Here is a 27,945-nt window from a genome sequence, read left to right as displayed (position 1 = left end):
GTACAATGGCCAATGACTTTTTAACTTTTTTTTTTCTTTTTAATTGTGTCAAAATACACATAACGGAGAATTCCCTGCCGGTCCAGTGGTTAGCACTCTGCTCTTTCATTGCCGAGGTTCCCGGGTTCAATCCCTGGTCGGGGAACTAAGATCCCACAAGCCAGGGGAGAAAAAAAAAACACCCCAAAACACATACCAGACTTTGTTTGCCATCTTAACCATCTTTAAGTGTACAGTTCAGTTGTATGAAGTACATTCACGTTGTCGTGTGGCCTGTAACCACCACCATCCCTGTAACTCTTTTCATCTGTAAATCTGGAACTCTATACCTGTTAAACACCAACTCCCTATTCCCTCCTTCCCCAGCCACCTTTATACTTTCTGTCTCTCTGATTTTAGCTGCTCAGAATACTTCATGGAGTGGAATCATATAGTATGTGTCTTTTTGGTGACTGACTATTTGGGGTCCCTTGAGATTCCATATGAATTTTAGGATGGGTTTTTCTGTTTCTGTTCAAAACCTCACGGCGATTTTCATAGGGATTGCATCGAATCCATAGATCGCTTTGGGTAATATTGGCATTTTAACAATATTAAATCTTCCGATCCAGGAACACAGGATGTGCTTCCATTTATTTACGTCATCTTTCGCTTCTTTTGGCAATGTTTTCTAGTTTTCAGTGTACAAGTCACCTCCTTGGTTAAGTTAATGCCTAAGTATTTTATTCTTTTTGATGCTATTGTAAATAGAATTTTTGGGGGTAACTGATTGACTGTGTCTTAAAAAAAAATACACAACCTGGGTATATGTCTGTTCCCTTTAGAAATGTTGAAATTGAGGGAAGAATTGAGAAGAAAATCAGAAATACACGGCACCCCCATGGTTCTCTCTACACCTTCTCATTTTATTTATTTAAGTATGGAGTATTTATTTCTCCATACTTCTTTGTATGTTTACACATGCACGCGTCATGCATATACACACACATCTACACATATACGTGTGTATATATTTTTGAAAGTTGGATTACTCTGTGTTTTTCTAGACTCTATTTTGCCCTTAGCAATATATATCAAAAACATCTTTCTAACTATATACAGATGTTGCAAAACACACAATGGAGGTATAGCTGGCAGTTCTGAGAGAATTAAACACACAATACTTTTCTTTTTCTCTTCTTTTCTTTTTCTTATTTTGAGCCCAAGGTAGAATATCTGAGACTTGTGCACTGGATAAGTACAAGCACCTAATTTGACCTGAAAAAGCAGGGACTTTTGCTGAGCGTTCTGTTTCACGGCCATATATAAAGATGAATGAAAATGGTGTTAAATCTTAGGCTAGCTGCCTCAGAGACTGAGTATTCTCGGGAGTCTGCACTGCCTGGCATGCAGCTACCTTCGTTGGCACTGGCTTGCCCTGTGACTTCACATATATAAATGGGTTCCGTGGAACAGTGGGTACAAACAGTGTTGCTCCCGAGGGCAGGAACCATAACGTCTTGTTCACTGCTGTGTCTCCAGCACCCAGGACAGTGCCTGATCCCTCAGAGGTGCATGGTCAGTGCTTGTTAGACAGACTGGCCTTGCAGCTACTCTTAACTGCGGCCGGAGGGATACTAGGGCACTGATGCTCTTGGTGTCTCTTTCAGGAGGCTTGGAGTCCAGGCCTTTGGCACGGGGTGTCCAAGGCCGCAGCATCAGCATGAAGGTGCCCACCCCTTCCCGAGCCAAGCAGGGGACCTTCAAGACCATGCCCCTCCGGTGGTCTTTTGGCTCCAGGGAGAAACCCCTGGGTGCCTCCGTCGAGCTGGTAGAGTACTTGGAGTCCAGACGGAGACCTCGGTCCACGAGCCAGTCCATCGTGCCGCTGCTGACGGGCACTGCTGGTGGGGATGAGAAGTCAGACGCCACCCTCTCCGCTAAGGGTGAAGATAGTGGGCGAGCCGGCGACAGAGTGCTGGCCGAAGCGCCCTGCCCCTCGGGCCACCCCGGCCGCTGCACGGTCCCTGGCAACTCAGATGGCCCGAATGCAGCAAGCAACCTCAAGGAAAACGCAAGTCAGGATATCAGGCTGCCCAGACAGTGTGACCTGCCCCTCACAGTGATGTCCTCAACAGACGGCGGGAAACGAGCCCGGCCGGAGGGCCAAAGGACCACAAGCTGTAAGGGAAGTGGCCTGGCGGGGAGCAGTGGCCAAACACCCTCCCCCAAGAAGGCTCCCAGCGCTGCGACGTTATCTAGAAACAGTGCAGACAGTTGCCCAAATACCTTTGGCAAGATGAGGGCTAATGTGGAGAGAAGGGACCCCGCAACAGACAGATTCCCACAGGGAACCCTCCCCTTTCTGAGGTCTGTGTTTTGGAAGAGGGAGAGCAGGAAGAGTGACAGGGCAGAGGCGGTGAGTGGCAGGCAGAGCCCAGCTGTGAATGAGCGGGCCCGGGGCTCGTCTCCATCCCTCAGGATTCGAGAGAGCCTGGCCAGGGGCCTCGCCAGCCCCCTGGAGAGGGACGTCCGGTCAGCGCCCAGCTCTCTGCGCCTCCCTCGCAAGGCCGGCAGGCTCCCGAGGGCCACTGCCCTTGGCACATCACAGAGGAGTGTCCCCGGGGAGCAGACTTCTTTCGGCACCTTGCCAAAGGTGAAGTACCACACGCTCTCCTTAGGTCGGAAGAAAATGTTGCCCGAGTCCAGCTTCTGACGGTGTGTGTTCCAGTGACGTGTGGAGCTGGCATCCTCGTTGACTCTGCACTGAGCTGCACCTGTGGGCAGCCTGTGTTGAGAATGGGATTTGGGGAAGACAGTTGTCTTGTGACCCCTGAAAATAAAAATGTTTTGGTCTCCGCATCTAGATTTCCAACACCTCATTCCAAAAATACCTTGTTGGCTGCCTTTATGCCACCAGGCCACAAGAGGGCTTTAGTGGGTCAGCATAACCATTTTGAGGCAAGAACTGCTGTTTTGTTTAAATTTCAGGGCCTGAGTACTTTTACTAAGGAGTGATTGGATGTGGGCAAAACATAGAGCATAACTCTGTGAGGAAGCCTCGTTAATAAGAATCTTCAGTATCAAATCAAATATTGTTATTGGTTTCTCCTATTTAAACTTTTTTTTTGGGAAATAGCGGACTTAACAGGAACATCTTCTTTTCCTCTTGACGCTTCTGGGGGATAAAGCATTAAGGTTGCCAAAAAAAAAAAAAAAAAGGGATAGTGACACTAAAGCAGGATTCTAGGATAATGAGGTGGGAGAGAAATGATTCCGATTTTAGGAAAGTATTTAATATATAACAAAATAATTGTATTAAAAGTTTTTCAAGGTATTTAAAAAATAACTATTTTGATACTGGGAAAAAAGGAAGTTCTTTTTTAAAAAAAATTAACTATGGGATCTATGTACAATTTTAATAAAAGCTCATCTGTGGAACATGCAAATGACTGTCTGAATTATTCAAGTTGGACAAATGATCTTGTTTTGTTTCTGCTGCATAAACTTAGCTCATTGCTTTTTTTTTTTTACCATTTAACCATTTTTTAACACTGGAGTATAGTTGATTTACAATGTCATGTTAGTTTCAGGTGTACAGCACAATGATTCAGTTATACAGATAGATAGATGATAGATAGATGGATAGATAGATAGGTATATTCTTTTTTAGATTCTTTCCCCTTATAGGTTACTACAAAATACTGAGTGTAGTTCCCGGTATATACGGTAGGTCCTTGTTTGTCATCTAACCTCGTTGCTGTTGATATCAGAAAGCCATCGATTGAGTTGTCTCTGAAAATTTTAAGTACTTTTCATTAAAATGATTTGCTGTTCTCTAAGGAGATAGAAGTCTCCCCAGGTCTCTCTCTGGAGGGCATGTACTTTCAAGGACTAGAGAGTCTGAGCCCGTCTCAACGGACCATCCCTTTGTTACCGACTAGGGTCCTCGGACTCCTTAATCAATAGAAGTTGATGAGAGGCCAGAGGAGGAGTTCAGGCAAGGCTTTATTGGGGCTCGTGCAGCAGCAGGAGGGAGTGAAAACAAGCAACAGGTGCCCTTGCTCGCTCCCTGAGGTGGGGTGAGCTGGTCCCTTAAATGGGGTGAGGGGGGGTTGGACCGGAGCGACGGCTCAGGTGGTCTGCCCACCCGCTTGGTGATGCCGTGTGCAGGGATCACATGCAGGACCCTGCTTTTCCTCCCCGCCCCTCCGAAGTGGCAGTCGCGTTTTGGCCTTTTTGTATCTTCTTGTTCATAATTTGCCCCAACTGCGCCTGCGTGCAGGTATTTTTAGTCTCTTATAGTTTCTTTGTATTCTGTTGCTAGAGGAGACGTTTGTCCAGGTGCAAGCACTGCAGTAGAGGGTCCCGGGTCCCAGCCTGTCTCAGGTTGACTGTCCCCTGTTGCCTAGAGCTTTGCACACTTTTCAGTAGCTCTTCTAACAAATATCCCCTCACTTCTTACCAAACAGCTGCTAAGGCTGATCCCAGTCCTGGGGCGTGACAGGTGAGGTTACTGGTGAGTCTAGTTCAACAGTCCATTTTCTAGAAATACTTCCTTTCTGATAGGAACCATTTGTTTAAGACACCCGACTCCAAAAATTAAGTTTTTCCTCGTATACACGGCATGACTCATTGGTGTGTCTCTGCTACTGTTCTTTTCTTGAGGAAGAATGAGGTTCTTTTTTATTCCCCATGAAAAAGGCTACGTAATTTTGAGCAACAGTTCCAAGATAGAAGGAACCGAGATGACAGAAGGAGAAAGCAGGGGGACCTGCCACCTGACCCCAGAGGGCAATGTGTGTATCAGTAGACCCACGTGCTTGCATTTCAAAAGAAGTCCGTGCTTTCTTCAAGTCTTAACTGATGCTGGGGAAGACGTAGCTGTCCGTGCCCTCTTGGGGGATGGGAGTCTAGGAGTCCTCCTGCTGTATCTGGTTCTTTTTCCTCTGTTGACACTCATTTGTCATCGTTCACTCCCATGCTCTTCCTAAGCCCAGCCTCACTTTCTTTGTCCCCTAAGGCATTGGGTTGTGACTCCGATGTGCATCCCCAGGCTTCTCCCTTTCGAATACCCTTGGATATCATGAGCAGGTCCCAACTGTTAGCAGCTTTCTCTGTAATACACCACAGATTGGAGCATTTGCCCTAGGCTATGAATTTGGAGTAGAAAGAGGCAATTACACATAGACGCTGGTAGTTATATCTGCCATCCCACGTCTTCAACAAGGATGCCTGAAGTTCCTTGGTAACGCTTTCCCTGAGGTTGCTTCCCCGTCTACAGGGACCTGGTAGGGAAGGCTGGGAGAACACAGCATGGGAAAAGATTGGGTTAGATTTCTGCCCAGATTGGGGGCATGGTTCCAACCTTGACCGTGCATCTGAGTGTACGCTGTGGCCATCTGGTCAAGGGATGTTTCAGGAGGCAGCATGGCAGAAATACTTAGATGCTTTTCTCAAACTACAGAGCTGCTCTTGGACATGTGTAAATTGGAGTTTGAGGCAGGTTGAAAGCCATTGAGTCAGATACAAGCATGGCCAGCGATTGAGTTAGCTCAGCGTGGCAGAAATGGTCTCCCATCCTCCTCTGGAAGCCCAGGTACCCTGCCTGGACCTTTCCCTGCTCCTGAGGTCTGGACCCTGGTCTGGTGGTGATAACTCCCTCCTGACTCCCAGCGTGTCCTCCAGGTCTGGGACTACTTTGCTTTATCCTCCACTCCACTCTCTTCCACTAGCGGAAGGAGGGGTTTACAAGTCCAGAATCTTGGGCTGGGAAGTCATACTGGCCGTGTCATAAGCTCCAAGGGCCAGAGGAGATCGAACATCTAGAGGAGAGGAGATCGTAATCTATACAAGTTACAGAATTACAGTTCTGGGAACAAACAGAGGTATATGCTAGCCCCATCCTGCTTTCCAGATCCCGTCAGCAGGACACCACCTGTCGTGAACAGACACAGGGATGGTGAGTTAACCAAGCTCCCGTGACTTGATTACATCTCTTACTGCAAAAGATAACATGTAATAGTTGCAGCTAACGAACGTTTCGATGGCACCTGCTGTGTGTGCAAAACACTTCTTCTAAGGTGCTTCCGATTTGTCCTCCGAAGTGTGAGAGGTTGGGTCGTTGCCCACCAACTCCTGTCCCCTGCTGGGTGAACAATGCCCCCCCAGGGACATTAACTCTTGTGCAATTCAAGGCTGCACCTACAAGGGTTGAAGGGACCCTCAGGCTTTAGAGAAAGCCCCCCAGGGCAGAGAAGTGGAGAGGTGAGCTGGATTGCTGTTGGCAGGTGTGGGAGCCTTCCGTCATAGCTACCGCTGACACTGGGGACGGGGGTGGGGAGATGGGTCACAGGGCACCAAAAGCATCTGCTAAATCCTCCAGATTCCTCTACTGTTTATATACTTGGACATTTCCCTTTTGGGCAACAGAGCACCACCAAATCCAGACCAAACTTCCCCACTGTACCTCAGCCTTTGTAATGGAAACTCCTTGACTGACTTTGCAACCCAGAGTTCCCCCAATACCACTGTTGACCAGGGTACACCAGGAAGGTGGGGGTGATCTGACCCTACATTTGGAAACCTCACCCAGTTCTAAAACGAAAGGGACTGATAGGTTATTGGTCATCTTCAGCTGCAAGGGCTCCAGCCATCTCCACCCACGTCCCAGCTCTGCCATTGACCAGCTCTGTGATTTGGGCTTAATTACCTACCCAGCTTTCTGAGCCTGTTTTCTTCACCAGTAGAAATGGAACCATTAATATCGGTCTTGGAGGCTTGCTGGTAGCATTGCGTAAGGTGACGTGTTAAAGTTCCTCGTAAGGTAGCAGGTAGGTGGTAAATGCTCAGAAGTTCCCTTGTCTTCTCCAGAGATAAGTGTTTACAAAGAAAGGCTTGTTTTGCCCGTAAGTGTGTTCTCCCTTTCTTCTTGTAAGAGCATCTTTTTTTAAATTTTTTTTTTTAAATTATTTATTTATTTTTGGCTGTGTTGGGTCTTCATTGCTGCATGCGGGCTTTTCTCTAGTTGCGGCGAGTGGGGGCTACTCTTCGTTGTGGTGTGCGGGCTTCTCATTGCAGTGGCTTCTCTCATTGTGGAGCACGGGCTCTAGGCACACAGGCTTTAGTAGTTGCGGCACGCGGGCTCAGTAGTTGTGGCTCACGGGCTCTAGAGCACAGGCTCAGTAGTTGTGGCACACGAGCTTAGTTGCTCCGCGGCATGTGGGATCTTCCCAGACTAGGGATTGAACCCGTGTCCCCTGCATTGGCAGGCGGATTCTCAACCACTGTGCCACCGGGGAAGCCCGTTGTAAGAGCATCTTGATTTTCTCTTGGGAAATCACTCCCTCCCCACTCTGTCCATCAGACAGAGCTGCCCCACCTCTCCAGCCCTGGAATGGGCACGTGGCCCAGGCTTGAGCAATCAGACACACGTGGTGGTTTCAAGATGGCTACATGACGAGGTGGGTGTTGGAACTAGGCGGAAAGAGGAATCTTTTTCTATCTGGCTTCTCAGTCTATAGGATGTGAGCCTGGAGGTATTGGTGTCCATCTTGCCGTGAGGATGGGGAGAGCCTGTTGAGAATGAAGCCCACCCAGTAGAATATGTTGTTGAGAAATGGCAAAACAAAACAAAGAACAAACAAAACAAACAAAAACCCTGAATCCTGGTGGCATCCTTTGGACGCCTAGATCTAACTATACCTGAAACAGGACTTTCTAGTTACTTGGGTGAATCAGTGTTTGGTTCACTCTGTGGTCTGGGACGGTCACTGGCCTCTGAGGTCCAGTCCTTCTGTGTCCCAAGGGGCTAACCAACCGCCTTCAGGCTGCCCTCGTTCTGCCAAGAGTATCCCACAGAGCATGACCACCCTCATTTTTCTCATCGTGAAATGGATTTGTCGGCTGTTCCAGTGACTCAGGGTTGATGTGAAGACCAGATGGGATCTTGGAGGGGAATGCTCGTTGGAGATGATGAATTGCATGCAATTCTGTGGGCTTGTTACTGCTGTGCTGTGCTGGATTTCTGTTCCGAGGAGGAAGCTATAAAATAGGTTTGGAGCCACAGTGACACCTGGTGGCCATTCCTCTTATTGCATGATGCTTCCCCCTCCCACCCCCCCGCAACTTAAATAAAATTTTCCATATGTTTCAGTCTAAGGGTTGTAGGTTTTCTCATTTGCTAGGCTGGTGAGATGCCCCATCCTGAGAGGGAAGCGGGCCTATGTGGACACAGGGACATCCTAAAGGCAATAGGGGGTATCCAAAGGGAGACCAAAGTCCACGGACAGGAAATTCAACTTAAGGGAGCTTGGGGGGCCAGCCACTCAGTCCTGCTGTGGCTGCGTCCACCTGCAGGTCTCTGACCCTGTTTGGCTGCAGGGACAGCGGAGCAGACCCACTGACACGAAGGTCCTTCTTCCTGAGCCATCATTCAACGTGGCTTTTTTTGGGAAATCCCAGGGGTCTGAGGTCTTCCCCCACCGTGGAGTCTTCCAGTCTTTGCTTTCCCAGCGTTTGGCTTGGTGCCCCTGTGGATGCTTCCCAGAGGCGGCCCCTCTCTGCCCATCCACCCCTCCTCCCACCACCAAAGGATGGTCCCCTCAGCCCCGCTCCAACCTGAGAGGAGGCAGAGCCCCAAAGAGAGCAGGTCAGGACCCCAGGCCCGGGGCTGGGGCGTGGCGAAGCTAGACCTGGAGCCCAGCCCTGGTGCGACCCCAGGACTGGCTACCCGCGGCCCTTCTTGCCCCAAAGCTGCCGTCTCTGTCTCTGGCCACCTATCACCTTTCAGTCGTTTTCCCAATGCCGTTGTCCGTCCCCCACCTCCCAGCCCCTACCGACCCTCCATCATTCTGGCCTAAGCACCTCTAGCATCCCAACACCCGACAGCAGTAATAACATAGAAGGTCATCTTGCTGACCCTAGGCCTGCCCTGCCTCAGCTGTCCCTCCTAAATTCTGGTGACACACCCCGACCAGCAGCCTTATCCTGAGGTAGCCTGGGTTCCCTGGTGATCACGTGATCCTGGACATTTTGCTTTTCAAATTCAGGGAGATATATATATATATATATATATATATATATGCAGACATGTACCGTGTGTGTTAATTTCGTAAGTGGCTTGGGTTCAGGGAGGAAATTTGAGCCCTCTTTCATCTGTAAATATTAGAAAAGTTTGAATCAGTAGGTACAATTATTAGTGCAAACAATGTACCCTACACTTTCCAAGATTTCACGAATCATTAACTGTTCTGTTTAAGAAACACTAAGAGAAACACCCACCAACAATAAGGATGGCAGGTTTAAATGAATTTTGCTTTGAGAATCTAAGAAGAGGCTTGAATGCGCTGGATGCCCCGGGGCAGAAGTTCTCAAGATTTGTTGCACCTTAAGCAGCTGTGCCTGGGCTCCTCTTTGGACGAGTTAAATCCAGGAAAAGGGCTGATTCTGATATGCTGCCAGGACCGAGGATTACAGCTCTTCTGTGTTGCCAACCTGGGAACCGCTGGCCCCATGCAGCTATTTAAAGTGAAATTAATTCAAATTAAATAAAATTGAAAATTCTGTTGCACAGGCCACATTATAGGTATTCAACAGCCATACGTGGCTAGTTGGTTGCCATATTGGACACTGCAGATGATAGACTATTTCCATCATTCCAGAAAGTTCAGTTTCACAGCGCTGCCCTAAGGAGTTGCCAAGTTCAGCTTTTGTGGCTGGGGGCAGAGTGGGCAGGTCACCCTTGTGTAAAATGGAGGTGGTTTTCTGAGGTCCTCGGCAGGCTGATGGCCACAGTGGGAGTGCGAGTATTTGGGAGTTGGACCCGTTATGGTTCCTGTTTTTCTGCCGGGCTGTCACTCTATAGGGTCGAGAAGCTTCTGGAAGTGTGTCCTGGGAAAGTCACGTGGGAGACACCCAGGGGCCCAGGGCGACTGGGCTGAACGCCAGGCCATCCTCACTGGGGTGCTGCACGTCTCCCACAGGTGGTGGGCAGGTTGGGGAATTGTTTGGGGCCCCAAGTGCTGAGAGAATGGAGGATCCCGCAACTGCCCCTGAAGCCTTTATTCCCCGCGGGGTGACCCTTTTGGCCCCCTGCAGTTAACCCTCCTCTGGGACGTTGAGTTTCTCCTTCACCCCACAGGCCACCACGGCAAAAAAAACCTCAGGGAAGAAGGTGCGGAGGTACACGGCGGCCTTGGGGATGGGGTTGGCCAGGAAGACCTCTTGCTTCTTGCGTCTCACCGTGCGCATCACCTCCTCCGCCACGTCCACGGGGTGCACACCGTAGGTCAGTCTCCTGAAAAAGACTGAAAAGCCGCAGGAGGGGCAGGGCTTATAGCCTCGGGGGGAGGGGTGTGGTCAGAGCCCCGCCCCCCCGCCCCCCACCCCCCCCGGGGTGGGGACGGGTGTGCACTTCTGGAGTCCCAGTCTCGGGACCAACTCTGCCGTCTGCTAGCCGTGCGCCCTGGGGAGGCACTTTACCCGCTGCGCCTCAGCTTCCACATCTGTAACGCAGGCGCAGTCTCCTGCCCCGTTAACATCCCAGGATGGTTATGAGCCGTCGGAGGGGATGAGGAAGAGCTTAGAAGATAGGAAGCTGCCGGATGTGTGAAGGGGCTGTTGTTTACAGTTGTTGCGAAGCTGTGTTTGTCCAGAGCCTCCTGGAACCTCTTGCCCACGTCTTTTTTTTTTTTTTTTTTTTTTTTTTTTTGCGGTACACGGGCCTCTCACTGTTGTGGCCTCTCCCGTTGCAGAGCACAGGCTCCGGACGCGCAGGCTTAGCGGCCATGGCTCACGGGCCCAGCCGCTCCGCGGCACGTGGGATCTTCCCGGACCGGGGCACGAACCCGTGTCCCCTGCATCGGCAGGCGGACTCTCACCCACTGCGCCACCAGGGAAGCCCTTGCCCACGTCTTGATTCATCTTGATTCCCTAATGTAGATAGAGCCTCGGGCAGGGGGTAGCTGCTCTGTGTAGAGCATTCTAGAATACTGATCATAGGTGCATTTACAGACCGCTCAGGTTGTGCTGGTTGCTGTTCCAGCCCCTCTATGAGCTGGAACTTTCAGTCTTCCCTATGAGTCTACAAGTTAGGTATTACCATTAGCCCTCATTTTCCAAAGGGGAAACAGAGGCAGAGAGATGAAGGGAGTTGCTTAATATGTGACTGAGGCGAACTTCACATGCAGGCAGTTAGGGCCAGACTCTGAGTTTCTCTGTGCTGCCTTCTAGAGCAAGGGGAACAGGAAGTTCTCGAAGACCAAATCCTGGCTATTCCACATGGGAAACTGAGGCCCAGAGGCGGGCAGTCCCAGTGGCCAAGGTCACAGAGCCTGTGACTGACGGAGCCCAACCTGGCTTCGGTCTGCTGATTGCAGGCTAGGATTCCATCTACCTGGTGCCTCAGGACCTAAGTTTTGGGGTCCCTCCCCACTGTTAGCTGGGTGCAGGGGCCTCACCGTGCCCAGTCTCATGCTTCAGGAACACCCCCCTGGACCCCCCCCTCCTCCAGAGCCCTCCGCGGCCCCTGTCCCTCTGGCTGCACTCTGAAAGCTCACATTTCCAGATGGAGTCCTCCCAGTTTCCTTGGCCTGGATGAACGCGGTAGGAGCGGATGAAAGAGGGGCTCACGGTGCTGACGATGACGTCGTATTCCTCCACCTCGGCCCGCAGGCAGTCGAAGAAGCCGAGCGCTGCGTGCTTGGCGGCGGCGTCTGGAAGAGAAACCATCCGGGGGTGGGCGTGGGTCCCGCTGTGCTTCCCAGGAGGGGCCTTGGGGACACACATCCCTGCAAGCTCCGTTGGGAGAGGCCTCAAGTCACCTGCCCCTCACTTCATAGATGAGAACAGAGAGCCCTTGTGAAGCAGTGGACAGATGCAGAGATGAGACGGAATCCAACTTAGCCACTTGCCCGCTGTGTGACTTTGGGCAAGTGACTCATTTTTACCTAAAGAGGCTCAGTTTTCTTATCTTTGAAATGGGCATAATACACAGGGAACTCTATTCAATATCCTGTGATAAACCATAATGGAAAAGAATATGAAAAGGAGGATGTATATGTGTAACTGAGTCACTTTTCGGTACAGCAGAAACTAACACAACGTTGTAAATCAACTATACTTCAGTAAAATTAAAAATCGATAAAATGGGCTAAATAAATAAATAAAGCGGGGATAATATCACCCTATCCAAGTGAGAAAATGTATATAAAACATTTCAGCCGGGAAGGCTGATGCCCTGAGATAGTGATTTCTCCAAGGTCCTGAGGCCATCAGGGTTAAGAATGCAGGAGCTAGGACTTCCCTGGTGGCGCAGTGGTTAAGAATCCGCCTGCCAATTCAGGGGACACGGGTTCGAGCCCTGGTCCGGGAAGATCCCACGTGCCTCGGAGCACCTAAGCCCGTGCGCCACAACTACTGAGCCTGTGCTCTAGAGCCCGCGAGCCACAACTACTGAAGCCCGCGCAGTGAGAAGCCCATGCATCACAACCAGGAGTAGCCCCTGCTCTCCGCAACTAGAGAAAGCCCATGGGCAGCAATGAAGACCCAACGCAACCAAAAATAAATAAATAAATTTATCCCTGTTAGTTGGAGGCCAAAGGGCCACTTGTATTGCCCACACCACATTGTATCATGTCACTGCTGTGTCCCCAGCACCTGGTTCTAGGCATTCGATTGCTGTTTGTTGAATGAATGAAGGCAGCGAGCAAGTGGAAAGTAATCCACCTGCTGAAAATGACATGTATGTTTGTGAGTAGGAGGAATAGTGGTGAGGTTCTAGATGGACTGGGGCAGAGACGGAATGAGGTACGTGGCAAAGACTGCCCTGTGCGGACCCAGCTCTATTCGCCCCATCCTGGGCCCACAGGCGGACTACAATTCCCAGCATCCCATGCAGTGAGGGGGTAAGCATGTGACTGGCTTCTCTACAACAGGATGTGAGCAGCGCTGTATGGGCACGACGCCCTCTTCTTGCCAGCAGGAACCCACGTGGGGTGGGAACTAGCTTTGACCACGTGGAAAATGATGGCAAAGCTGTGACTTGGCACGACGCTGTGCCCCCGAGTGACCGCGTGAGGAACAGTGATGCCCGCTGAGCTGGGCCATCCCATTTAGACAGTTATACGGAGGAGGAGTAAAGGTCTTTACAGCACCGTCAGCTTAGCCTAACTAATGCAAACAAGAAAAGGAAAGTAAAACACTATCAGGGGAATGTGATGGGCTGAATTGTATCCCACCCCCAAATTCATACGTTGAAGTCCTAACCCCAGCATCTCACATTGTGGCTGTACTTTGAGATAAGGGCCTTTAAAAGGTAATTAAGTTAAAATGAGGCTATTAGGGTGGTGCCCTAATCCAGTCGGACTGGTGTCCTTATAAGAAGAGCAGGAGACGGCAGGGGTGCCCACACACAAAGACCATGAGAGGACCTGGGGAGCAGGCCATCAGCAAGCCATGGAGAGAGGCCTCGGGAAACATCAAGTCTGCCCACACTTTGATCTTGGACTTCCAGCCTGCAGAGCTGTGAGAAAACACATTTCTGTCGTTTAAGCCACCTGGTCTTTTTTTTTTCTTTTAATATTTATTTATTTATTTGGTTGCACCAGGTCTTAGTTGTGGCAGGTGGGCTCCTTAGTTGCGGCTCGCCGACTCCTTAGTTGTGGCCTGTGAACCCTTAGTTGTGTCATGCATGTGGGATCTAGTTCCCTGACCAGGAATTGAACCCAGGCCCCCTGCATTGGGAGCGGGGAGTCTTAACCATGGTGTCGCCAGGGAAGTCCCTGGGGTATTTTGTTGTGGTGGCCCCAGAAGACTACATCAGGCCACCCCACCCACCCTTTCTTCCTTCCTCTCTCCCTCTCACCTTTCTACCCCCCAGACACTTACTTACCCAGCTCCGGCTTCGTGCATGGTACTTTGGGCCATAAGGAAACGTATGAGACACGTTCCCCCACCCTCCCACATCCTACCTCACGGGAGGTGGGAATGTCTGCAGAATTTTCCCAGTTGGGCCCCAGGAACATACACCGAGAAGTCCTTCTCCTCCTTGGACTTTTTAGAGGAGTCTCACCTTTGGAATTCTCTCTCGCGCCTCCCCTGGAATTGTGTCCCTTTCCTTTTCTCCTTCCTCCTTCCTCAGAACCTCTCCATCCCTCTCCCCTTTAGGGATGTGCACCCCTCCTTTCTTTCCCAGTTGTAATCGTTCCTGTCTCTCCAGGGGCATCTTTACAGAGAAGGGGGCATCTGAGCTGGGGCTGTGCACCCATGTCAGGAGCGTGACCTTGATCTGGCATTGATCGTGTCCAGCCAGGACGTGTCCTGACCGCCTGTCAGACGTGAGCTTCTGGGGGCTGAGGGGAGGGCTTATCTTTATCTCCCATAGTCACCTGTGTGCTGTAGATGGTCAAAAATAGGAGCTGAAGGGATGAAAGAAAAGCCAACAGATGCTTTCATCTCTGGACCCTCTTCCCCAACGTAACCCCATGCCTAGTCCTAGACACACATCTCTTGTCTTATAAGATACATAACAGGGCTTCCCTGGTGGCGCAGTGGTTGAGAGTCTGCCTGCCGATGCAGGGGACACGGGTTCATGCCCTGGTCCGGGAAGATCCCACATGCCGCGGAGCGGCTGGGCCCGTGAGCCATGGCCGCTGAGCCTGCACGTCCGGAGCCCGTGCTCCTCAACGGGAGAGGCCACAACAGTGAGAGGCCCGTGTACCGCCAAAAAAAAAAAAAAAAAAAGACACATAACATAGGACGAAACATGTTTGTCTTAGCAACTTACAGGCTGTACGGAATGGGATTCCAAGCTTCCCTTGAATGTTATTCACTAACACGATTTGTCCGGTCCTCCGGGAAATCATGTTGGGGAGCAGCGCTGGAAAGCACAGGACAAAGAATCACGGTTACAAATCTGAGACTGAGTCAGACAGCATCAGGCAGAGCCCTTCCCTTCATCACGGGGGGCTCCCCTACCTCCCTGACAGTTAGATTACAGTGGGACACAGATGGAATGGACCTTGGTTACCACTCATCCAGTGTTTCCTAAGAGTGGGCTGGGCTCGACTGGGGAATTGCTGGGTTATTTTATTTTATTTTATTTTTTTTTGGCCTCGCTGCATGTGGTATGCAGGATCTTAGTTCCCTGACCAGAGATCGAACCCAGGCCCCCTGCAGTGGAAGTGCAGAGTCCTAACCACTGGACCCCCAGGGGAGTCCCTGGGTGATTTGAAATGACCCATCCCTGTGCATGGAGTGACACTGATTTCAATAGTGAGAAAGGTAATCCCTTTTCAACTGTCCTATCGCTTCCAGTAGGAAAGTTGGTTCCAATGGGTCTTTAATACTACTCTTGCATGTGCTAATCTTTTTTAAAAAAAGAGAGGAAAGACCTCAGCCCTTTGTCTTGGGAGAACTTACTGCTTTGTTCTGATTTCAGGTTTTCTTGTATTGATGGAGAGGGAAAGGGGTTTTTAATTTATGGTAAAGATTTTCTCCTGAATTGAATTAACTTATAAATGAGGAAATTTAGAAAAAGATATGGAGTAATAATAGCATAGATTGAATAGGGAGATGGCAGAAAATATCAGAAGACTTAAGTTTGCATTCCTCACCGTGGTGCCAGGGACCCTGAGCTCTCAGAGGTTGAGTGAAGGACACACCTTGGCTGGCCTGCTTGGTGTGTCCACAGCGACTGGGCTGGAGGAAACTGTAACCTCTGGGGCATCATCTTAGAAGCTCTGGGGAGTCATCTTTCTGCTCCCAGTACTTCTTTCCCTTCAGCTGTCACAGCTCTCAGAATCCCATCATCATGGAGACTCTGGCCGTGGAGAAGGCAGCTCTAAGATCATGCTTTCTCAGCCTTTGCCAAACACACTACTCCCTACATGTAGACGTTCTCCATGCTTGTGTTCTCCCTTTTGTGCTTCTGCTTGGATAAACTTTATTTGGGGTGGGAGGAGGGCTTCAACTCTTAGATCTATTCCATGTCATCTCTAGCAACACCCCTAACCTCAGCTTCAGATCTGCATTTGAACTTGACCCTTAGAAATCTCCACACAGGAACCACCATTTTACCTTTAAAAGGGAGACATCCTCCTGCCTTCCTGTTTCTGCAAAGGGATTGACAGTATTCTGGGTCTCTTGCAGATAAACTCCTTTTCAACCTTGGACCAACTGTCATGATTAGGAGCAGATCAACCACAAGGTCGATATAGTAAAAGATCTGCAGGGGGGGCTTCCCTGGTGGCGCAGTGGTTGGGAGTCCGCCTGCCTATGCAGGGGACACGGGTTCGTGCCCCGGTCCGGGAAGATCCCACATGCCGCGGGGCGGCTGGGCCCGTGAGCCATGGCCGCTGAGCCTGCGCCTCCGGAGCCTGTGCTCCGCAACGGGAGAGGCCACAACAGTGAGAGGCCCGCGTACCGCAAAAAAAAAAAAAAAAAAAGATCTGCAGGGGATGAAGACAATGGTCCAGAGATGTGGGATGGGATTGGAGGGGAGCCATGGATATGAGTAAGAAAGGAGGAGAAAAGGGCAGGGCTTGGGGAGGGAGCTTAATGGAGAGGAAGGTTGGAATATACCAGTCAGAGACTTTCACAATCCCTTTTCTTTCATCAACATTTACAGTCAGATGCTGAAAGCTTTCACCAAATAAGCAGGGATTTTTCTGAAAGAGGGGCTGGAGGCTCCATCCAGAATTGGGTGACTGTCTGGAAATATAACAGAGCCCTCTCTAGCAGCCAGTGGGAAGGTCAAACTCACGAGACCTTTGGTCAGTGTGATGGGTCCAAAGTAATTGGCATCCATGATCTTTTTGTCGAGTTCCAGAGAAATCTTATGGGCAGGCCCCTTCACCTTCATGCTGGCGTTGTTGATGAGGATGTCCACGCAGCCATAGCAATCCAGGACCTCTTTGGCCACATCCTGGACACAGCTGATGTCTGAGAGATCCAAGAGGACCAGCTTTGGGGTGAATGTCTGCTGGACCAATGAGAGAGTCAAGACACATGTGGGTACATCCCCACAGACCTTGGGACCCTTCAATCTGAGAGCCACCCATCTTGAAACTCAGAACTCATGGAATGACTGCAAACAAATGATGAGGAAGAAGCAGAGATGACTCTGGGAGGAAGTAAATTGATGGAGAAAATGCATCCTTGGGGACCAGAGCAACAACACCATTCCCAACATGCAAACATGCAGTCATAAGTCTGAACTTCTGGTCAAGGGGCCAGACCTGAGAAATCCAAGTGGAGGTCATGCATTGATTTTGCTGGTGATGTCATTTCTTATAACACTTCTGAGCTCCTTTTTGGAAATACCTTTCAAACTGGCTTCCAAGCCACAAGAGAATCTGCCCAGTGCTTTGTAGCCACGTTTAATATTTGGCCAAAATCATACAGTCAGCACAGTTTTTTTGGAACACCATCTATGTGCCAAGCATTTGTGTTCAGCCCTAAACATTTGATATCGTCAAGATTCTCATGGGTTAGAAGGGATACAGATGGAAAAATTGATGTTACCATATGGTGAATGCAATCCCGGTATTTGACAAACACTAGCCCTGAGATACGGCCTTAAAAAAAGGTTCCCTGGTCAAATTTGCTTAGGAAATGCAGACTATCATATGTTCTTCTTGGAGATAACACAATGCACATTTGCATAGCAAAGGCCCTGAAAAGTCCTGCAGTAAAGAAATTAGTCAGACAAGCTTGGCCTAACTCAGTATTTGCCACACAATTGACTTCAGAACCTCATTTTTACTACTTAATAACCAACACCTAATAAGATCCCAAGAAACATACCTTGGAGTACATTGTGTTACCCTGGTCGCTCCATCTCCTCAAATACCAGAGTTAGTTCTGAATGATTTTTGGCTATTTCCAAAATCAAATTCAACATCAAGGGAAAAGATCAAAAAAAAGAAAAAATCCTGAAGAGAACTCTCTGAAGGCAATGTCTTTTTCTTTTTTCCAAATAAATTCATTTATTTATTTATTTTTGGCTGCGTTGGGTCTTCGTTGCTGCACACAGGCTTTCTCTAGTTGCGGCGAGCGGGGGCTACTCTTCGTTGTAGTGTGCGGGCTTCTCATTGCCTTGGCTTCTCTTGTTGCAGAGCACTGGCTCTAGGCGTGCGGGCTTCAGTAGTTGTGGCACGCGGGCTCAGTAGTTGTGGCACACGGGCTTTGTTGCTCCGCGGCATGTGGGATCTTCCCGGACCAGGGCTCGAACCCATGTTCCCTGCATCGGCAGGTGGATTCTTAAGCACTGCGCCACCAGGGAAGCCCCTGAAAGCAATTTCTTACACAATGCTCCAGAAATGCTTTGAAAACCCCAGCTGCATTGAAATGTGTTCACCTCCTGTGTAACTTCATGGAAGGGGACTTCACATCCCTGATTTCTTTGAAGGAAAAAATTTTTTTCTTTTTTGGCTGGCGGGATCTTAGTTCCCTGACCAGGGATTGAACCTGGGCCATGGCAGTGAAAGCGCCAAGTCCTAACCACTGGACTGCCAGGGAACTCCCTCTTTGAAGGAAATATTATTTGAAGTATTATTTAAAAAATCAGCCATGAGTGTTTATAAACAGAGCCCATATCTGTGACATACCATATTTTCTGGATCCTCTTTGAGTCTGACTTAAATAGAATGGGCGGGGGGGGGGAGGCTCAGAGGCTAGAGGTACGATGAGGGGTCAAAATGAGCCAACCCCCAAGTTGGCAGACTTACCTGTGTCAAGATTATGTTTCCCCAGGACTTCCCTGGTGGCGCGGTGGTTAAGAATCCGCCTGCCAATGCAGGGGACATGGGTTCAATCCCCGATCCAGGAAGATCCCACATGCCTCGGAGCAACTAAGCCCCTGCGCCACAACTACTGAGCCTGCGCTCTAGAGCCCACGTGCCACAACTACTGAAGCCTGCACGCCTAGAGCCCGGCTCCGCAACAAGAGAAACCACCGCAATGAGAAGCTCGTGCACGGCAATGAAGAGTAGCCCCCGCTCGCCGCAACTAGAGAAAGCCCGTGCAGAAACAAAGACCCAACGCAGCCAAAACAAATAAAATTAAATTTTAAAAAATACATTTAAAAATTACATTTCTCCAAAGCAAAATTTCACCCAAATTTCATCGAAAGAGCTGCCCTGTAACAAGCAACGACGGCTAAGGGTGTCCAGGGGTTGCCCATGCCGGCTGCCAGAAGGCCTTACCTTGCTGGGGTCAGCCACACTGATCAGGGCATCGTGTAGACTCTGAAGCCTCTCCCAGTTCTTTCCGCACAGCACCAGCCTGGCCCCGCTGGTATGGAACACCCGAGCACACTCTGAGGGGAAGAAGGAAGGAGGACAGGACGCACTGTGGGTGAAACCACTGATGGGGAGCCCCTCCTTCTTACAAATTCGAGGATTCAAAGAATTCAAAAGCCTTAGAGCCATGAGTTCCTTTAGAGCTCATTGCATTCAACTTCCTCTGGAATTTCTTCTTGTTTCCAGCCTCAGCACGGTTGCCTCCTGTGAAGGGCATCTCACAGGGGTGTGAAATAACCCCTCCTCCATTGGGTAGTTCTGATTATTAGGACATCCTTTCTTAAACTGGACAGAAAGATGACTCCATCAAACGAGACCCCCAGAAGCACAGCTCTAAATATATCTCAATCTGAAGGTATTGGAGACAGCTGCCATGTATTTTCAGACCAAATGTCACTAGTTTCCTCCACATTTTCTCTGTGGGTCGATACTCCAGCCAGGGTTCTTTTTATTAAGAAAGGAAACCTGCCTGCTGTCTAGTAAGTTTTACTCTGGATGAATTTCTGACTCACCCGATGTCCCAGTGTTCTGTTTTTTTTTTGGCCATACCGCACGGCATGCAAGATCTTAGTTCCCCAACCAGGGATTGAACCTGTGCTCCCTACAGTGGAAGTGTGGAGTCTTAACCACTGGCCTGCCAGGGAAGTCCCTCATCCAATGTTCTTAACTGGGAAGTAGTTGGTAGATACAATTATTCTTATGTGGCAATAACAGTGATATTTAAGAACAATAAAAGCTAACAGATTTTGACAGTTTACTTGCTTGGGTAGCTATTGAAAGGGATTCACATAGATTAGCTCATTTAATTCACAGTCATCCCATGCAGTAGTTTCTTAGGTTGGGTTCCCTAAAAGCAGAATCTAAGACAGATTCAGGCGGCCAGGATTAATTCAGGGAGAGTGTTCTTCAGAGAAAATCTGTCAGGGAGTAAGGGCATGGGGTAGGGGAAGGGGAAGGATAGAGTCTAGCTTTGGCTGGACCCAAGGAAGGCTCTGGACTGTAAACCCAGCTGCAAGACTGTCCCACCTGGATGCAAGGGGACTGTCTTTTGTACACGTGTGTCAACCAGTCACTGATGGTGGGCTGCCTCCCTCCGGGGGTGGGTACAAAGGGTGTCTACTGGCAGAGGGCAAGTCTATGAGCCATGGCCACCAACACTCATAGGACCTGGGGATGGAGGAACTGGCCAGGTACAGGAATCTAGGAGGGGCACCAACAACACCTACTACAGGGGAGTAGCTATTACTGTCCCATTTTTACACCAAGCGCTGGTGACCCGGGCTGCCTGGGGATGCCAGAGGGTAGTTGGGCAGTACTGGGTGCCCACTAGGGGCTGGAAATCCTGTGTGCCATGGCTCTAAATGATCTTATGTTTGTGTGATTTTCTCCTGCAAGTCTCTCAACAGCTGGAGCAGGTGTAGAGAAGGGGGCCAGCTGGACAGGACAGTTGGCAGGGGTTTGAGAAGTGGGCATTGTGGGCAGGGGAATTGTGGTATTGGAGAGGGAGCAATTGATGTGCTGGACCATTCAGTCTAAGCCAGATGAGAGCAGAAGTGAAGGCAGGAGGGGCTGATGGAGAAGGAAAGGAGGAGGCTCTAGGGAGGGGAGGTCTCAGTGAGGTCTAGAAACAGATGTGGTCGGGGAAAGCTGTGGTCAGTTCTGCTGACAGACGGAAACTTGAATCAAGAAATAACTGTGTGGGGCTTCCCTGGTGGCGTAGTGGTTAAGAATTTGCCTGCCAATGCAGGGGACACAGGTTCGAGTCCTAGTCTGGGAAGATCCCACATGCCGCGGAGCAATTAAGCCCGTGCGCCACAACTACTGAACCTGCACTCTGCAGCCCGCGAGCCACAACTACTGAGCCTTCATGCCACAACTACTGAAGCCCGCGCACCTAGAGCCCGTGCTCTGCTGCAAGAGAACCCACCACAATGAGAAGCCCGCGCACCACAACGAAGAGTAGCCCCCGCTCGCTGCAACTAGAGAAAAGCCTGTGCGCAGCAACAAAGACCCAATGCAGCCATAAATAAATAAATAAATAAAATTTATAAAAAAGAAATAACTGTGTGAACAATGTCACCTTGAATTGTTAGGATCATAGAGAATGGAAGATTTCTCTAAATGTAGGTGTTTTATTGAGAAAAGGGCTGTCCCTGATGATTCTGGCTGTCAAAATTCACTACAGATGTCAGTCCATCTCCAAGTGAATTTGATGCAAATCAAGATCCCAGCATGTCTTGGAAAGTGACAGAAAGATCCTAAACTTTATTTGGAATAAGTTACACACTTTACTTGGAATAATAAATATGCAAGAAACCAAAGAACATTTTGATAAACAATAATGGGAGTGGAATATCAGTTACTAAAATATATTACAAGGGCTTCCCTGGTGGCGCAGTGGTTAAGAATCCGCCTGCCAATGCAGGGGACGCGGGTTCGAGCCGTGGTCCGGGAAGATCCCACATGCCGCAGAGCAGCTAAGCCCATGCGCCACAACTACTGAGCCTGCGCTCTAGAACCTGCGAGCCACAACTACTGAAGCCCACGCGCCTAGAGCCTGTGCTCTGCAACAAGAGAAGCCACCACGATGAGAAGCCCGCGCGCCGCAATGAAGAGTAGCCCCCGCTCGCCACAACTAGAGGAAGCCGGCGCGCATCAATGAAGACCCAACGCAGCCAAAAGTAAAAAAATAAATAAATTTATATAAAGAAAATAGAGCCGAGTATTCATAAGAATTTAGCATATGGTAAAGTTAGCACGTTGAATCAGCGGGAAAAGAACATATTATTTAAAAGAGGTTTTTGGCCCACTGGATAACTATTTGAGAGGGAAAAAATCTAAGTACAATATACCAAATGTATTAAATAACTAAACGTAAAAATAGAACCATAAAAGACCTAGAAGAAAATAGAGATATATTGCTTTGGGGAAAGATCTTTTAAGCACAGCACTGAAGGAAGAAATAATACAAATTATTTACAGGTTTTTATCCTTAAAAAAAAAAATCCTTCCTTACAGAAGAAAACATAAATAAAAATTAAGAGGGAGATAAATTGAGGAAACCTATTTATAATAAATATGGTGGAAAAGGGGTTAATTTATTTAATCCACAAAGAACTCTTGTAAATCAATAAAGTCCCTAATAAGGAAATTGGCTAGTGAGATGTGTAAGCAATTCATAAAAACACAAAGAGCTAATACACAGAAGATAGAAGTTCAATGCCAATAATAAAGAAATGCAAATTAAAAGATGACAATCAAAACAAAATTGGTAATAATCACATATTCACTGCTGGTTGTAGTGTAAATTGCTACAGTCTTTTGGAAGAAAAATTAAAAGAATCCTTAAAAGTAAGCATGGCCCAGTTATTTTATTTATGGGCATTTATTCTAAGGAGATAATTAAGAATGCATGGAATAGTTAAAATATTATTTATGTCAATATCATAATAATAAAGAGTTGGAGATGTTGGTTAGGTAGATGATGGTGTATCTATATATCAGTTATTTCAAAGGCTTTAAAACTGATGTTGCAGAAGTGGGTCTACCAACATGGAAATCTCACAATATAGTAAGTTTTTTTAAAAAGATTCAAAGTGTGTCTAACACTGTGCCATAACACTTGACTCTGTGTGTTATTGGTTGTTAAATTGCACCTATGATTATGTAACAAGGTTTAAAATTGGGATTTCCAAGATCAGATATAAAATTCCAAAGTGACAGTCCAAGATGCAGATTTTCAAAGAAAATTACTGAAACCCTGTTTCATGAATACCCTTTACTCCTAATAGGATGCAAACGGATAAGGCAGAGGAGAGAGGGGACTTGGGAAGAGGGCGTTTGTGGAGAGAACACCGTTAGGTGAGTTTTTGCCCCTTATCTCCATCCTAGAGAGAAGAGAGTGACCATTTGAACACACACTGTGAGTTCCCCGCAGCCGGGAGCCCGGAGTGATGTCTGAGTTGCACCTGGGGAATCTCGTGGGCATCACCAACTATCCCAGAGCAGAGGGAGGAGAGCTGGGGCTGCCCCAGAGGTTGGTCTCTTTACTGAAGGACCCTCCCATCCACCACAACCACTTGGACCAGAGGTGAATCATGAGCTGGCTGGGAGCTCTTGAATTCTGCCCAAGAAGTCCTCTGAGAAGGGCAGTGGGACTCTAACACAGGGCGTACGTGCACAGACTGCCCCAAACCAGGGGTGGCACGGGAACTGAGCAAGGGGAGTGCACCTGCCCCGCGGCAAGTGCAGGTGAATATCCCAGGGGGCGCCTCTGAAGGACCCACAATAGAGCCCATGAGAGAAAGAATCCACTCGGTTTTAAATGTGTGCCAGGCATGGAGCTCGAAGCCGGCTTCTAGGAGTGTCAGTCAGCTGAGAATTTTTCCTGTCTTCCTTCTCTCCTCTCCTTCCTGCCCCTCCACCCGCAGAGGGGTCAGAAAGAGCAGCAAACTGGCCGGCAACTCGCCCTAGCTGGGGGCAGGTATGGGAAGGGAGAAGGAAACTTGAACTTCAACGAAAACGGACACGTTTATCAATGTATTGGACTGGGCACTGCAGTTTCTGAATCAAAGCTATGTTTGGGAATTTATCGTGACCAAAGGGTTAGGTATAATCTAATAGTGATCAGAAAAGCTACGAGACTGTCTGATTTTTTTCTTTTTAAATCAAGATGCAAAGGAAGACTTTCCCTTCTGCATGAGAGCCCGGGGTGGGCTGTCTCCCTGTACCCCTCCCCCACATGTGTGCTTGCCCCCCGATGGTAATACATCTCAGCATCATAACGTTGCTGGAAGGAAATGGGATGAAGAGTTCCCGAGTGGGTGGGGTTCTGGGTGTGTTTTCGGTTCTTTTTTCTTGAAAAATCCTCTTTAATATATGTGGCTCCTATAATGACACAATTCGCTAAAAGAAACTTCACCTGGGGGGGAACGCGTAGCCTCCCCGCGTTTGGGCTGTAATTCTGAGTGGCGGCAGCAGCTGCGCTGGGTGTGGGCATTCGTGGAGGTCGTGTTTCACAAACCAGAGGGGCGTGGTTCAGTGAGCGGAGCGGAGTCACCCACCACCCCGCCGCTGGTGAGTGGTGAAGCCGGGAGGGACCCCAAGCGCTGACATTCCCGTTGGGTCCCTTGTTCCGCTGCTGACAAAGGAGCGGGTTGGGGCTCTACTGTCCCTGATGACGGGCACTCTTACAGGCTGGCCACTGGGACAGGGTGAGGGTCTGTGGCCAGGAGCCAGACCAAACCCGTGGCCTTGACCTCCTTAGGAGAGGCAGCCATGGGTGTTTGCTACCATCACCCATTTCCCCCCCTTCTCTGCTGACACCTCACCTTTGCCAGGTGGACCCGGGAGGCCGGAGCCCAGTGGTGCATCACTGCTTTGGTGCAGCCCAAAGGCACGCTCCCAAATGGGTCCTTTCCGCAAGGCCAGGCATCAGGTATAATACCCAGGTGTTCTTATTTTATTCTTCATCAGCTCAGCACAACCTATATCTTGTATCAAGCACGTGGACGCCAGGCTTGTTCTTTTTCACTCAGCAAACATATTAATACATGGAGCCCTTACTTCCATAGTTCCTCAAACCTAAGATGCCACCCGCCTGCAAGAGGCTTTCTGATTTCAGAGATATTAAAATGCACAAGGATGGCCCGTGACAATTGTAAGATGCCGTTGACTGAGAGACAATCAGCTCAATTTCAGAAACGTTTAAAGGGGAAAAACCGTGCATCTTAGAGGTGATGAAACATAGGCAGGGTCTGTGGTCTCTGAAACAGTTCAAGTACAGTGGTTAAGTATTTTGAGAGTCACTCTTGCTGCAGACACAGTGGGTCCAAGGTGACCCCATCCGTGACTTGGCCAAATTGTGTGGGTTTGGGGTGAGGGTTAGAAGTCCTGATCTCTATCTGTCTGGTTTCCCTAGGAGACAGCTTGGAACTGGGTTCCTTGATGCTGTCCAGAGCTACCCGCTGAGTTCAGTCAGGTTCTGTGGGACTGGGCATGTACTGTGGGCTGTGCGTAGCCTACATCATCCGCTTGGTGCCCCTCACTTTTTTCTTGCCTTGGACCTGAGAAACGGAGCACTTTGAACCCAGAATTGCTGCGGTCAGCAGCATGTCCTGGCTAAGCGTTTATTTAAGGTCACCCATGCCCAGCTTCTCAAGCTACTTCTAAATACTCGGACTTTATGTTTTTCCGCTTTGCATTTCTTTCTAGGGTGAGTCCGTAAGAGACAGTGACAAAGAGCAGTGACACAAGTCATGACAGAGACTAGACCATATTCCTCTGAAAACGCCATTGTGCTCCTGAGATACATTTCCTGGGCACCTGATTTGTACAGTGTTTGCTTATAATAGAATGAGACTTTTAAAAATAAATAAACAAGCCTACTAAACCAAATATACATCTCTCAGCAATAGATAGAAGCCCTGTCTAGTAAGACAGAAAGTCAGGACAGTTATAGAGCAGCCTTCTCAACCAACAGGATCGAATCGACACTCGTAACTCACTTCATTCATGAGCGGTAGAATGCACATGCCTTTCACACACCCATGGATCAGTCACCAAGAGAGTCCGTGCCCCGGACCAACTGAGAAATACCCAGATACGCCATTAACGGTAGTGTATTTCTGTGAGGAGCCGTGGGACCCAGAAACCAGTGCCTTAGGGACCGTCCAGAAGGGAGGAGCCATGGAGGTGCCAGGGAATGAAGGTGATGAAGGGATCTCGGGTTGGCAGCTGTCCCGATGCTAGGTGGGCGTGTTCTGCTTGAAGAACGGTCTTCCCCAAGGACTGACTCTGCATGTCTCTGGGTGGGTGTCTTTGCTCCATTTCCCCAGGGCACCCACTACTCCCTGTTGTCTTGTGTCTGGTCTGACTGGCAAACGTGTGTGCCTGGTTTGTCCCCGTGGAAGATGGAATTTGTGTCGCCCTGTCCCTCGTGAGTATTGAGTCTAGTGATTCTGGATATCCTCCTTGGGAACTGCTTCTGGGACCCACATAGGGGCCACATAAGAACCTAGTTTTACTGCCTTACTGTTTCTTTTTTATCTCATGTGGTGAGCCCAGGTCGATCACCCACTGAAATGGAACCCATTCTTGAAGCATGCAGATGGGCTGCTGTTGGGGTGCCCAGGGGAAGGAGAATCCGAGAGAATTCCCAGATGGGAGGTTACAAATGTTCTCGTAATGGTAGCACCATGGGAGTGGGTGCCCAGCCCACCAGCGGGCCTCTTTGGAAGGGGCAGTGCTCATTTCAGAATGTAGAGGACTTAACAGATACTGGTTGAGTGACCTAATGAGTGTTTGGCTGGTGGGTTCGACATTTGATTAAAAATAACAAAAACAACAGCAAAAATGATACCCAAACTATGTGACACATGGGGCTGCGCTACCATTGTCAGGGATGAGAGAGAATCTTAAAAACCTAAGGGCATTTACTATCTCTTATGTCACACATGCAGCCAGCAGAAGGGCCCTCTGAGACCATCTAATTCAGGAGTTGCAAACGTAAATGCCTTCAAGGCCAGGAGGTGATGTGGTTGAGAGAATCAGGCCGAGTGTGAGACACTAGGGATTAGTGGGGTGTGCGGCACACTGGTGTTTGCACGTTCTGCATAATTATCACCGTTGCTAACACTTGAGAGGTGCCCACTCTAGTTCCAGGCGCTGTTCTAAGTGCTCTCCATCTATTAATTCGTTTACTCATCACAACAGCATTATGAGGCAGAAAGTATTAGTATCCTTGCTTTCAGATGAGAAACCCAAGGCTGAGCAGTGCATCACCAGCTGGTAAGTGGGGGAGCCAAGACTCCAACCCCACCCCCAAGTTTGGCCTCATCACCAGTTCACTGCCCCAGCTGAGGGCTTTGCATTTTAAAGTTTCTAGAAACCCCCCTGGAGGCAAAACAAATCTGCAGACCGATTTTGGCCCTCAGACTGTGAGTCTGCAACCCCAGGTACTCCAGTCCCCTCACTTCTCAGGCAAGAAAGCTGCAGCCTCCAAGAAGGAAGACCCTTGCTGGTTAGTGACAGATGCTGGGAGAGAACACAGCCTCGATCCACCCCCGACCTGCCCAGCGGGCTCACCCACACGCCACCCTGTTGCCTCTCATCCTTCAGGGCAGGAGTGGGCACGAGAGGGGGCAAAGTCGCTTACCCTTGCCCAGTCCTGAGATGGCATCGGTGATGACCACCACCTTGTTCTGCACGGCTGACTTGGACCACAGGTTGGACACCTCCTGGTAGATGAAGAGGAGGCCGCTGATTCCCAAGAGCACCAGGGGCAGCATGAGGACAGCTGGGACTCCCATCTTGTGCTGGGGGAAAATGGGAAGAAGGAATCCGCTCTGCAAAGAGACTCTGATCGGGACACGGGGCAGGGGGAGGCCTGAGGCTGCCGGCTGTGCCCATGCCCCGAGCCCGGAGCCCGCTGTCCAGGGAGCCGGGCTCTGTGCAGACTCCCAGAGGGCTGCTTCCTAGAACACCTGGCTGGCACGCTAATCCCCAAATGGCCAATGAAGAGAAAATTACTCACAGCGTCTCCAGAAGCAGAAGGAATCCGGCCTGCCCTCCCAAAGGTTAATTACAAATTTAATTAAAATGGGCCTGCATTTTTGGAAGGAAAGCCATGTGTTAAGGCCACTTGCTGGGGCCCTAATGGCTATTT

General features: G+C 49.3%; 2 protein-coding genes across 5 annotated transcripts in view; one reads left to right on the top strand and one right to left on the bottom strand.

Moving 5' to 3' along the window:
* USP43 (ubiquitin specific peptidase 43) overlaps positions 1–3,252 on the top strand; it is a gene marked incomplete at its 5' end in the record, with an annotated part of 61,930 nt that extends 58,678 nt beyond the window's left edge. The window contains one exon of the mRNA XM_082678966.1: positions 1,650–3,252. Within this exon, the coding sequence (XP_082535092.1) occupies positions 1,650–2,695 (1,046 nt within the window). The 3' untranslated portion in view covers positions 2,696–3,252. The remainder of the gene's footprint in view (positions 1–1,649) is intronic.
* Positions 3,253–4,104: 852 nt separating this feature from the next.
* Positions 4,105–27,945, bottom strand: DHRS7C (dehydrogenase/reductase 7C). Of its 4 annotated transcripts, none has more exons than XM_082679886.1 (7): positions 27,814–27,945; positions 27,436–27,595; positions 19,185–19,297; positions 16,747–16,960; positions 14,765–14,857; positions 11,538–11,693; positions 4,105–5,280 (listed from the first exon to the last, which is right to left on the bottom strand). In XM_082679886.1, exons 2-7 carry the CDS (start codon positions 27,587–27,589, stop codon positions 5,258–5,260), a joined length of 753 nt encoding a protein of 250 aa, XP_082536012.1. In that variant the 5' UTR covers positions 27,590–27,595; positions 27,814–27,945; the 3' UTR covers positions 4,105–5,257. The 4 variants fall into 4 exon arrangements, with proteins under 4 accessions (XP_082536012.1, XP_082536011.1, XP_082536009.1 ...); XM_082679885.1 differs by lacking the exon at positions 4,105–5,280 and adding an exon at positions 7,327–7,554; XM_082679883.1 differs by lacking the exon at positions 4,105–5,280 and adding an exon at positions 10,034–10,286.

Source organism: Grampus griseus, assembly GCF_964374135.1.
Source record: "Grampus griseus genome assembly, chromosome: 20".
Taxonomy (NCBI): domain Eukaryota; kingdom Metazoa; phylum Chordata; class Mammalia; order Artiodactyla; family Delphinidae; genus Grampus; species Grampus griseus.
This window is presented reverse-complemented; position numbering and strand designations above follow the sequence as displayed.